At 35.7% G+C, this 13,016-nt stretch overlaps 1 protein-coding gene across 2 annotated transcripts in view; it reads left to right on the top strand.

The window, feature by feature from the left end:
- The window catches only part of Purg (purine rich element binding protein G), a 31,416-nt gene extending 20,571 nt beyond the window's left edge, over nt 1-10,845 (top strand). The window contains exon 3 of one of the 2 annotated variants that reach the window (XM_027391292.2): nt 10,067-10,845. In XM_027391292.2, the coding sequence (XP_027247093.1) occupies nt 10,067-10,084 (18 nt within the window). In that variant the 3' untranslated portion in view covers nt 10,085-10,845. Of the gene's footprint in view, nt 1-9,933 lie in introns of both variants that reach the window. The other variant, XM_027391291.2, reaches the window with a different exon arrangement.
- Nucleotides 10,846-13,016: the final 2,171 nt, after the last annotated feature.

The raw sequence follows: 13,016 nt of genomic DNA, 5'->3' as shown, positions 1-13,016 counted from the left end.
CAGTTTGGACCTCAGTGATTGTCATAGAACACTGCAGATCATGGGCTTGCTTTTCCTCTTGGATATATGAACTGTATTTTTTTTTCTTTATCTTGCTCAGGAGCGCTGTTTTCTTTTGATACTTAGAGATTTGTAAAGCTACCAGAAATGTTTGCCTGAAACATCACCTTACCGTCCATTAGGTTGATTGCACAAGTGTTCATAGTTTCCTCTGAGAGGTATACAGGGGCTGTTAGTATAATTGAACTGTAAGAGGGAAACTTTATAGCTCTGAACCTGAATTAACTTCTTATTAATTTATTGTTTACTATATCAACTTATATTTATGCAGTTTTCTGTTAATGGCCATGATAATAATTATGGATCAGAAGAGTCAGCCTTCTTTTGTTTGGGGTTTAATTGAATTAAGCATATGCATACATTTTTGCTTTTAATCAATTTAAATTTGTAATGTGGAGTAAGAAGCCACTTTTATCAAGTTAAGGAATAGCAATTTAAGGGAAATGAGGTTACTCATTTACATTTTCAGCATATCCTTACTATAGCCCTCCTTGTGCAGGGACATTGTACTTTTTCCTTTTGTCCCTCTACTCTCAGGTGGAGGTGATTATGAACAGTAAAATATTATTTTAGATGTCTTTGTATGTCATGTGGACATGGGACAGCATAAGTCTTTGGTAGGTTTTAATTGAAATTGTCATAAGGAATACATTGGAGAAATGATTGGCTTTTGATTACAGTTTTAACTTTACAGATGAATACTTGGTGTCACTTTGAGCAAATTCTGTTCAGTATATTAGCATTTTCTTCTCAGAACTAATATAATTTTCTTTTATTTTTAGAATGATCATAAAGTGTAATAAGGTTATTTCAGTAGGAAACTAATCATCCATTGGATATTTGACTTAGAAAGTAACCTCTTTAAAACTGATGAACACAGAAATTATAATGATGAGGTAGTCATAAATTAGGACCCAGCCACTGGCATCCCAAGGTTTTTAAACATGGAATACTATGTATATTTTTTAATGTCCACCAAGCAGCATAAGATAAAATCTTTCTCCCCTCCCACCTACTCACTGTACTGAATCAGTCCCCTTTCTGAGCTGACAGTGCTCTGCTGCATCCCTGAGCTAAAATCCTTTGTAGAGTGTTAGTCCTGGATTCCATTCTAGACTGTGTTACTCTTTGTGGGAGAGTTTGAAGGGGAAAGTTTTGAAAAGGAAAATGGCATCCACCTTCTGATGCTTATGAAAGAATATCTAGTTGTATTTCACTGTAATGCTTTTCAGTTTTTGACTGAAACACTATTTACATGGTGTCAAATGCCATACCATTCAGTCAATACTCAGTGACTGTGGAGACATGGAGATTTCTATTTCCCAGGAAGTTCCTGTATTCCTGCTCCCAATCAACATCCCCACAGCCCACCTACCTTCCTAATTTCCAAAAGCAACCATTGATCTAATCTAACATGTATTTGTGTATTCTAGAATTTTATTTAACTTAGCATGTATTTTTTTCATTTTGGTTTATTTTATTTGCCTTTGAGATCATCCATGTTGTTGAGTTTCACAGTAGTTTCTTGTTATTGCTGATATCTTCTTAAAACAAATCTGAACTGTGTATCTGAATTGATTAATATCTTGACAGTAAATGTACAGTAAGAATACAAAGTGAGAAAATACTGTCAAATAGTAAGTGATAGTTCCCATAATCTCTTTCACTGTAACTGGGGCTGTATGGATCAAGAAGTACTCTTTGAGACCCTTGAATTATTCTACTAAAACAGAAAGTGGGTGAGAACCCATCAACAATGACAGTGGCCATCAAACTGTTTCCTTCACTTAAAGTTATGCTGTGATTTCACAGAGTAAATGTTAACAATAACCCCAGGTGAGGAAATTCTTACTATAGTGTCTATCAAAGCACCCTGGACTAGAACTGGGCCTGGTGCTGCATACCTGCAATCCTAGTATTTGGGAGGCTGAGGCAGGAGAATTACAAGTTCCAGACCATCCGGGGCCTAACTTTGTTTCATAAAGAAAATTGATAGATAGAATACTTCCATTCGGTGATACCTTGGTAGCTGTTATGCACTCAAGTGATGTAACATGGATCTAGTGAACTCAATTTCATAGTTAGAAATTCAATTTGATCTGTAATTATAAAGAAAGGTTATATAAATCCGAGGTGAATAGGTACATAAAAATTGACGTCAAGATTGTGTCTGGGTTTTTCTAAACATCCAAAATGATATTCCTTCTAAGTTTTGCCATTTCACTCAGTGAATTTGAGCAAATATTTACTGTGACTCTAGGGTGCTGCGTGCTAGGCTCTATTTCAATATACCTAAAGGGTGAAAGTTTTCCTCTTCTGTTGTCTTTTGCAAAAGAGTTCTATCTCTGTCCTATGCATAACTAAAGTTAATGTCACCCTGCATCCTTAACCACCTCCACCTCCAACACTAAGAACACAGCAGGATCCCAGCATGTTGTCACATACCAATATCATACACAACAGATACTCTCTTGCCAATCTAGGAGGATAACACATCATTTCCAATGTTTAAATAATTGTTTGGCAGTAGAAAAGAGCCATATAGCAACAAAATGCAGTATATCTTGGGAAAAGTGCCCAAATGAGATCAAGACTATTATTTTAAATTCTCATATCCACTGTGTTCTCATTACTTTTTACCTTCCCACCTACCACATAGTACCCCCACAATCCCCTCTTTGGTCTTTTTTAAGTGTGTGTGTGTGTGTGTGTGTGTGTGTGTGTGTGTGTGTGTGTGTGTGTGTGTGTGTGTGTGTGTGTGATGTCTGGAGGTGGGCATGCATGCCAAGGTGTACATGTGGAGGTCAGAGGACAACTTCATACAGTCAGTTCTCTCCGTGCACCGTTAGGTGGGTTCTGGGGATCAAACTCAGGCCACCAGGCTCACAGAGCAAGTGCCTTTACCTGTTGAGCCATCTTGCCTTCCTTCCTTACCCACCATGCTTACCTTTCCCCTGGTTTCACTATTTTTATTTCAGTCTGATCATTTCAAAAATACTGAAGTGAAGCTTCTCTTTAATGTGACCTACATTCAAGTAGAATTTGGCCTACGTTGTATTTCTCATTTTTAAAAGGCCAGTTAGATTTGAATCACCAAGAGAACCTCATTAGTATAATTTAACCCGTAAGGAAAACCCACAGAACCATCATTATAAGCCTCAAGGATATAGTCTCCATTCTAAAGACTGCTAACTTCTTTTGAGCAATGTCTAAACAGTCTATCCTCATTTTAGTTGTAGTGATTAATTTTAATTAACTGCCAATAATATTTCTTGCCACATGAAAAAAAATGAGGATATAGCCCCTATTCCCATTTGAGTATGAGAAATGATATCAGCTTAATGTGGGAAGGGTAAAGAGATCATGGGTTGTGAATTAGAGAATTACAAGCTTCATTTCTTGGTGCATATCCGCTGCTTGAGAGGCTTTTGAAAAGTCTTAGCATAACATAAAGTTGGTATTATAGTAATGCCCATCCTTCCATTTACTTGTGTTTTTTTTGTGGAGCTAGATGTGTTGGCTCAGTGGTTGAGCATGGGCTTAGCACGGGCAGGGCACTAGATTTGATGCCCTTCAACCAAAAAATAAAATGCCTTCTCACTTTTTAAATACATATATATATTTGCTTTGTTACATTTTTGTTGTTGTTGCTTTTCAGTCAACACTGTGTCACTAAATATGCTGATATGCTGATTTTTATGTAGATATGAAGTGATTTTAAGTTAAACATTCAAACTTAACATCAAAAACCACAATCTTTCCACTAATTTTATTTAAAACCACAACTCTAATTTTCACAAGAAATAATTCATCTTCCTCTCTTTACAATGGGAAATGAGGTCAGAAAGTTCATGGAAACAGTGAATTCATGGAAAATGATGGGAGAAGGACAACTTCCAAATACTAATTGGATTGACAATACACGGTATTATTGTATTCACATACTATTGTGACTTAAATAGGATTGTTCAGGATTTAAAATACTTCTTACAAAAATGTTGTCGAAGAACACATAGTGATGATTTATTGAAAGATGTTTAACACTCAGAGCTGTGTGAAAGCTCCAAACCATCAAACTTTTAGGGTTTAGCTTACCTTTTTTTTTTTCCTTGAAAAGAAAATCAATTTTGAGTGTCACCCAGATTCCCATTTTGTCAGTAGGAGAACCAGTTAACACAATAATGAATTTTAGAGCTAGAAAGAACTGTTGGCATCTAGTCTAATCTCAGAAGTCGCTCAGTCCAAGGGAATCCCTGTCTTCTCCTAGCCTGGCTTTCCTACTTTAACCACAGTCTTAAGGTCCCAGCTGATGTGTATTGATAACTGACTCTTTGTTCTTTCTGATAGCCTCTATGTTCATGCTAGGGGCTGCAGCTGTGTTTCTCATTTTCTTGATTCAGTGCCGTGTCTGAATTAGCATCAGGAAAGTATTGGCTGCTATATGCAGCAGCTCAGCTTTTAACTAGAACACCTGGTAAAGGTAAAGATGAATAATTTAAAGTTTTAGGGACGATTGTAGTCAGTAGTGTCACTTATACACTTCAAAAGGCTATGTCATAGTGACGTAAGAATCAGTAGAGCTGTTCTGCTCATCAGACAGCAATGCCACCTACCATATTGTACTGGAGGCCAGCACTGCTCTTCATGGAGAGACAGTGCTAGGCCAAGTGTAATATAAAGGTTATTTGTCTGATTTCTCAATCCTGTTTCACATACATTAAATCAGCAGGTATTTATTTTGCATAGTCCATGAGCTAATTCCTCTGCTGGGTCTGATTATTAGAGAAGACTGCAAGAACCTGTCTTTTGTTAGAGAATATTTGTTTACACTGGGTGAGGATGTGTCACTGTGATTGGTTTAATAAAAAGCTGAACGGCCGATAGTTAGACAGGAGAGACTACATGGGATTTCCAGGGAGAGAGAGAGAGAAAACTCTGGGAAGAAGAGAGATGGACGGATACCAGCAAGGTATGAAGCAAGTCAGACATAAAGGAGAGATAACTGAGAGATAAAATGTAGATTAATAAAAGGTTATTTAAGTTATAAGAACTAGTTGGGAAAAGCCTAAGTTAAGGCCAAGCTTTCATAATTAATATTAAGTCTGTTTCATTGTTTGGGGAGCTGGTGTTCCCACAAAGAAAAACTCACTACAGTCTTTGGCCCCCAAATCATAAAATATGCTTGGCATAGAATGATAGATACCATGTCACTAGATACAGGGCAGAGAAGTTGCAATCCACTTTTACAAGCTCTATGTAGTTCAACCACTACCCACACAATTGATTAATGTTGCCAGCCTCGTCCGGATACAGTGAGAAATGCATACTATAACTGTTGTGAGGCATTTTACAAATGAGAATTCTGTAAATATAACAGCTAAAGAAAAGACAAACAAGATTAAATAATATAGTAAGAATGGGTCTCTTGCAGATCGTCAGTAGGTATAGCAGTATGTAGAACTGCTGCCACAAGTTATATTCTAGGTAAATACCATTGTCTAGCTCCTACCCTGTCAAAAGCTGTGTATTAGCAAGAGAGGCTTCAGAGTATTAAATTATTTGGAGTGTTAGATCAGCTAAATATAGTTGGAATATTACTTACAATATAGAGTTTCCATGTCTGCAATTTTGATTAAGAATTTCATGCATTTCAAGGTTTTGTAAGTGTTTCTCTAACAAACTTTAAATGCTGAAACTGTCAAAACCCATTACTTAACAGTAAAAGGATTAATTTTTATACTCAAAAACTGTGAGAAGATTCTGAGGACAGATATCTACCCATCCTTGTGATTAACCTGGCAATGCACTGAGCTAGGGTTGGTGGAAGAGAGAGAGGATTGCCAACGATTTATCATGCATGATCCTTTCTGATTTGTCAGCTTGCTCAGAAAACTACCATATCAGTGTTTGTCTCATGCTCTAGCCACACACACACACACACACACACACACACACACACACTATAGAGGGTTTATATAACTGGGCATTTCTTTCAGGAGCCTTTGTTTAGTCATTTGCACACTGTGGAACAGTGGTTCTCAGCCTGTGGGTCATGACCACTTTCACAACCCTTTCACAGGGGTCACATATCAGATATACTGCCTATCAGATATTTACGTTATGATTCATAACAGTAGCAAAATAATTAGGGGTCACTACAACACAGGGACTGTATTAAAGGGCCGTGGCATTAGGAAGGTTGAGAACCGCTGCTGTAGAAGGCGGTTCTCAAACTGTAGAAAAACGATGTGATCTTTCGGAGAGCCATTAATGTTCTGTGATGATGAATTAATCCTAATTTTAGCAGCAGTTTTTTTGATGTTCTAACCAACCTTCTCACTCTATTTAAATGGAGCATTCTACCCAGTTAGCCTCTGGCATGAGAGAACCCAGACGTCCTGCACTTGTGACCACTGGTTTTACAGTCTTACTTTCCCTGAATAATAGCATTTTTATCCCAGTTTTCAGAGAAACAACTTCAAGTTTAATTTCATTACACTCAGAAATAGTAGAACTATCCAAATTTTAAATTTGTATGCATGCCAGTTATTCGCCCTATATTTTAATACAGTTAATAAAGAACCATCTTTAGTTATTACCTGATGAAATGGGAATTCAATATGAGGATCTTCCATTCAATTCTTTGATTTGTTCTATATTTTGATGCTTTGGTCTCTATTGTCCTTTTATCCGCATATGTTTCTTCTAAAAATAACTTCTAAATATAACTTCTAAAATGCATTTCCATTTAGTGCTTCTATTTAAATGAGAGATAGAATCATGTGAAATAAATATCACACATTTTTGCTGTACTTCATAAGAATGAGCAGTTAAAATGGGGAACCTCAGTATTTAATACTGTTTTCCAGATTGGTTATCAGCTCATACTGTCGATTCAGTGAAGAGAGGAAGTCTAGTATGTAGCCAAATAGACAAAAATAATAGCTAAGCTGATACATTTTTAAAGTGTAAGATTTCTGTGCGCCACATAGCAGAGTATTACTAACATTTGCCTGAGCAAGCTCTCTTGGTGTCGTCGGGTTCTGTGGAATGTTTTCACTACACTTGGACATGAATTCTCATAAAGACATGGGCTCTTAGCAGTCACCGCTTGAAAACTCTATGCTGTTTTTTGACAGTTATAGTTCACCTTTCCTGGTTGTATTTGTGACGTTTGTGAAACTGTACTAGTATGCAAAAGACGAACCTATATGCGTATTTAGAGTTTAAAAAGTAGAATTGTGTGCATCTTAGAAAAATATATGGTAACTTGTGGCACTTTGAAAAAGGAATGTGCAATTATAAAGGTTTATACCACTTTGAGATTTTTTTTAACCCTAGAATTACTCTTACTAAAATTAGCACTTTGTTAAATACTGTTAATTCCTGTTTGATTCGTGACGTGAATGTTTCACATAGACCATTCTCCCACTGAGTTTTCTCTTCCTATGTCCTGACCTCAGCACCTTCAAAGAACAGTTGAAATGAATCCAGTGATGATCAGGAAAACCATGACCATTAGGTATCACGAGCATTTACTCTTGTGCTGATTTAAATGTGATCCATTTGTTGTTAAAATTCTTTAAAACAATATCCAAACATTTCAAGTAGTGTTTATTGATTGGAGTAATTTGGTAGAAATCCTGATAGTCATAATTTATCCCCAAATCTAAATTTTCCCAACTTGCAGGCATGTTACTGTGATATACCAATGGGTCGTAAGCAAAGTGGCTATAAATGCTAACATTAGAAGTTGGCATCAACATAAATTATGCATAAACTTATTACAATAGGAGGCATCTTTCATGCCTGTATCTGAATAATTTACCATTGGTTTTCTCTAGCCTTCCCCACTTAAGGCTGCACAATCATTTTAAATGAAGGAAAATAGAATCTATAAACAAATAAGTTTTTTAAAAATGGCCCCATTTGCCACAATTTGAAAAGTTTGTTGAATTTTCTTTTGAGGTTCATTGGCTCCTAACAACTTCTGAGTCTTACATACAAATCACAGCAGTTAGAAATTACACATTTCCCCTCCCCTTCTTAATGTATTCAGAATTGATACAAATTCATAATTTTAACTTATAGTTATTAAAATTTCCATTTATATTGAAAGATTAAATGACATAAGAGCTACAAAAGATTGCTAATTAATGATGTAACCCCATATACTATCAAACTTCTGGTAGTGCTGGGTTTCTTGCAAAGCCTTAAAATATTTTAGTGAAAAAAAATTACCTGAAGAAAAAAGGCACTTTATTATCTGGAACTAACTATTTATCTGTATAGAATTTGTCTAAAAGTCCCTTAAAATAGTCTTTATCCTTTTATAAATTTACCCTAGTTATACATTTTTCTAAAGCCACTTAGAATATAAAGTGATAAAGTAAACTATTTTAATTTAACAGAAAATTGTTACATAGTATAAACAATGAATAATACAGAAATGAAAACAGTAAAAAAAAAGTATATGTGAAAATGGCAAAACTGCCTAAGTTAACATATAATCATTTGAAGTTACTATATAAAATATAAAGATTTTTGGTGTAGACAGTTTTTATTTGTTAATTCTCTTCTTATTTCTACCTTACCTTGAAATAACTACCAAATAAGAGTGCAATCAGAACTGTTAACATAGCCTATCATAACTTAGTTTTGTATGGACTGATGTAACCATAAAGCAGTAAGAATCCATATTGTTTCTTCTTTGCTCAAGTCATCCAGACTTGGTGAATTACCAAATGTAAGTCATTCCTGTAAACATGCTGGTATATAAATGGTCCCTCTTAGGGAAATCAGTAGTCAATTTATACAATGGATTTAGTCAGCAGCAAAAAGGTAGAGCCTTTTTTTGTTCAAAAGTATCAACCCTCATGTTGATCCTTAACATCTACCAACATAAAATGATAGGCTAATATTTTCTGATTTCGTTTGTGACCAGTGTACCTAAGCATTTTAAGGAAACATTTTCCATGATGTTACTTATTTTTAAGTCTTTCTACACGTTAACCCCTTTTCTCTATCTAGTTTTAAATATTTTAATAAATGTAAATGTTTCCTAGATAGAGACGTCATTTCATGATACAGAAGACTCGGGTTTATCAGGTCTTTCTTTACCTATGAGAGACTAAAAGCAAATTCTGTGTCACCTGTTTGGTTTGTGTCATTGTGCTCTTTTTAAAATAAGATCTATTAACCCAAAGGTGTGTTAATGTCAAGGCATGAACAATCTTAAATGTAGATCTATTGAATATTTTGTAATGCTGAGTAACAGGTTTTTCTGAAACTCTGTGATGCTAAGAATCCTCCTTAGAAAGTTTGTTTAATGTTAGATTGTTGTTCTGAAAGATGTCGGTCCCAGTGGGATTTTCTAAAGACTGGAAAACAAACGCATGTATTACAAGTATAAAAATGGTGAATTGTAAACTTACCATACAGTATTGATTCTAATTTCAAACATGTTTCACTGTTAAATATAGACATAACATTGCTGCCGTACCGTGAGTGAGCACATTTTCCTAATGACCCTGTTATCACTATTCCAGAATTAGATGTTGGGCAGATACATGATTGATTACTGTGTCTGCATAGGTATTTCCAGGTATATTCTTCTCTTGATGAGTAAAAATACATTTTCCATGACATCAATACAATGAGATCTGAATATACCTGTATCAATGCTTATTGCACATTTCTTATACAGTATCTTCATTTGCCAAAATTGGCCTAGGCTAAAACTGGAGGGTTGGTTACATGCTTTCTGCCAGAAAGGTTTTCAGTTATATTAGTAGTGGGTTTGTACTGTGAAAATAATAGAACTCCCTTTCAAATTTCTTACTTGCTAAATTTAAATTAATATTTTTTCTTTAGCTTACAAATTACCCTAAATCCAGAGAGAATCTCAAGCTTTTTCACTGTTATCAGACCAAGCATAAGGAACAGCCCTATGATACTACAAAAACAGTTGAGGACTAAGGACTAAATCCCTTATGTTCCACTCCAGAATAAAGGCATTCGGTGAAAGAAATGAACCGAAGCTCATCACAAGTGCAAGGCTTCTGTACTTGGCATTCCAGCATGGAAGGGAAGACAGGTACCAACGCCATTGGCATCATTTCAAACTGACCTTATGCAAAAAGCCCTCCACCACACTGGCGGGCTGCTCAACTCAGTTGGGTTTGCTAAATGTGGGGCGGGGAGGGGCAGGGTTCTTTAATTCTTTAAGCCTGTCAGTTTCCAAATCACTATTTGCCAGCATTGAGGGAGAAGACAAGTAGACATGAAAATACTTTCTTAAGAGATCATGTAACTATATAACTGTGAATTTAAATTTTGAGGGGGGGTCATTTCAATCTGCTGTCTCATATAAGAAATATTTTTAAAAAAATCTGTAACTGCTTTAGTGTTAACAGGGTACAAGGTGTTTTTGTCATGTATTGTATTTCAAAGGTTCTCATCAGTTGTGACTGTATTGTACTGTATGAAAAGAAGTCAGAAATTGCCTTGTATTGTTTATAATGGACCATAACACATACTAATGCAGTTTTCATGTTCCAAGTTTTTCAGTGATGCATGTTCACAGTTAGGTCCTAAACTCCTGTGGTGCTATCTCCTCCATGATTCAATGGTGCTTTTGTGGATGCTAACTGCACACATGCTGAACAAAGCTTGAAATTCAAAACTTCCCTCCCTTCCTCTGTTTATATTAAGTGAAATAAAATAACTTGAATTTGTCTCAAAGTATCACTGACAATCCAATAAACTGGTTTATATGTGTCATTAGTTTGGATTCTTATTTTTCAGAACTCACCTGAGTCACACTGGGCCCCAAATGCTGATCTCACCCTCTGTTGATTTCATTATTCATTTGTGCCTGCAAATTGATGTTGTCTCTAGAAATTTAAATCCAATTGGTCTAACATCTGAAACCAAGTTTAGATGGCACCCATGTAATGAAGCCGTCAGACCTAAAAGTAAGTATGTTGAAAAGACCAAGTGTGTGCCAATGTGGTACTTTGTCTGTTTTAGAGGTTTATTGAAAATTGATCATTGGATTGAACCAGAAAAAAAAAAAAACATTTGTGTGAAAGTGAGTACACCTTCCAAATCTTTATTTCATCCCAGAGCCATACTAACTCACTCCTCCAGAGCCATATTAAAGGAAGAGTTGTGGGACTGAAATGTGGGTGGGTGGCAGAGTCCCTGTCTAGCATGAATGAGGCTGTGGGTTCAATTTCTGCATTGCAAAAGTTGAAGGAAAATTCATCCTTGAAGTATGATTATAATAGGGACAGAAACAATCAAATTATAATTTCTCAGAACAAACTGACATCATATACCAGAACAGATAATAGAGACACACATGATGATTGAGGGTCTCGTGAGATACTCAACTTGGCAAGCTACACTGAGAATCTCTAGAACAAAGCAAAGTGCTAGTATTTCCATGAAATCAGAGAACATGTCTCCCAAGCCAGAGATAAAATTTGGTACTAAAGCCATATGCAGATTTGCATTCCAACCTTATGTCTTACCTAACCACTGGGGATATTAGATTTTGAAAAGACAAAAAAAAAAAAAAAAGAAAAGAAAAAAAAGGAAGCAAATTGCTAAAGCTCCTCGAAAAGAGTCACAGACACCAAATATAAAGGACTCAAGCTTGTGAGTCTAGCCAGGAGATTTGGCGACTGAAATGACATTTCTGTATCACTGAGGTTCTTTGTTATATATCCATTCATCTCAAATAGCAATCAACTCTCATCTGGCTTCTGACATCAGAAACTAAAATCTAGCGAGTCAGGAGCTCCTAAACTACAGCCTCTCCCAGAGGGGTTCTGCCACATAGTACCCATTTATGATACAGCATTCCATGTGCTACAAAATATAGAAATATAGAAATGTTTTAGAGAATATTTCTGGTAATATCTGCTGACATGAAAGTTACTTCCACCTTCAAGAAAGAGTAAGAAACTAAATTTCTTGCTTTTGTGGGGATTAAAAAATAAAAGTGCTTTTTTTTTTTAATATGAAAAGATTCCCAACCTTAACCCCATAGTCAACCAGATTTCTATAGTAATGTTCACTACAATGTTTGTACCATCAAAAGAATTATCATCTTGGGGGGGGTGCTCTAATTTAATGAGACCATGGCTCAAAATACAAAGAAGACTGGAAATGTTGCTTGGTGGTAGTGCTTGCCTAGCACAGATGAGTCCCTAGATTCAACCCTCACAACCTCAAAAAAAATTAATTTAAATAAATAAAACTCATCTAACTTAAAATTTTAAAAAATCAGTTCTTCTCTAAATAAAACCTTGATTCGAGGATTTAAGAGTCTGTCTGTAGGCTTCAAAAATATTTGGAGACGTGGTCTTTTCTGATCCTAAAATAATTTCATTACAGATCTTAAGCTCAAGATTTTTTTTTTCCTCTAAATCCTTCCAGGGAAGCATTTTTGAAAGAAATTCAGATGTTCTCCGTCAAGGAAAAATCTTATTAAATTCTGAACACTGAAAAGCCCAGGCATTTTCATCGTAGGTAACTAGTTTTTCACATCAGGAATTGTCTTGAGTCTGAAAAGAAACAGTAATCTTAAGAAACAAACAGAATGAGCCTATCTAGGTCATCGAAAACTTGTCCCCCTGTGTTTGTTATCATATTGTGCTGCTGTAGTGAACCTTAGTATAAATTCACACTTAAAACTAAGACTGTCTTCCTTGAACCCTACTTTATCCTTGGAAGGAGGAGGTGGGTATAAAAAAATAATACAAATCACACAAAAACAAGTGGTATTTCATCAGGCTGAATAAAGGAAATGCAGGGAGCCCAGCACTACACATAATTCTTTGCAAACTGATGTCTTGTAGTCTGTGAATGGTAGACAAAGCTTCCACTTTTTACAAAACATAGTGTTTGATGTCATAAAAGACTTAACAAAAGACATGACATGCAAT

The sequence above is a fragment of the Cricetulus griseus genome, assembly GCF_003668045.3.
Source record: "Cricetulus griseus strain 17A/GY chromosome 1 unlocalized genomic scaffold, alternate assembly CriGri-PICRH-1.0 chr1_1, whole genome shotgun sequence".
NCBI lineage: Eukaryota > Metazoa > Chordata > Mammalia > Rodentia > Cricetidae > Cricetulus > Cricetulus griseus.
Note: the sequence above shows the minus strand (reverse complement) of the source record. Positions and strands in the feature narration are given on the sequence as shown.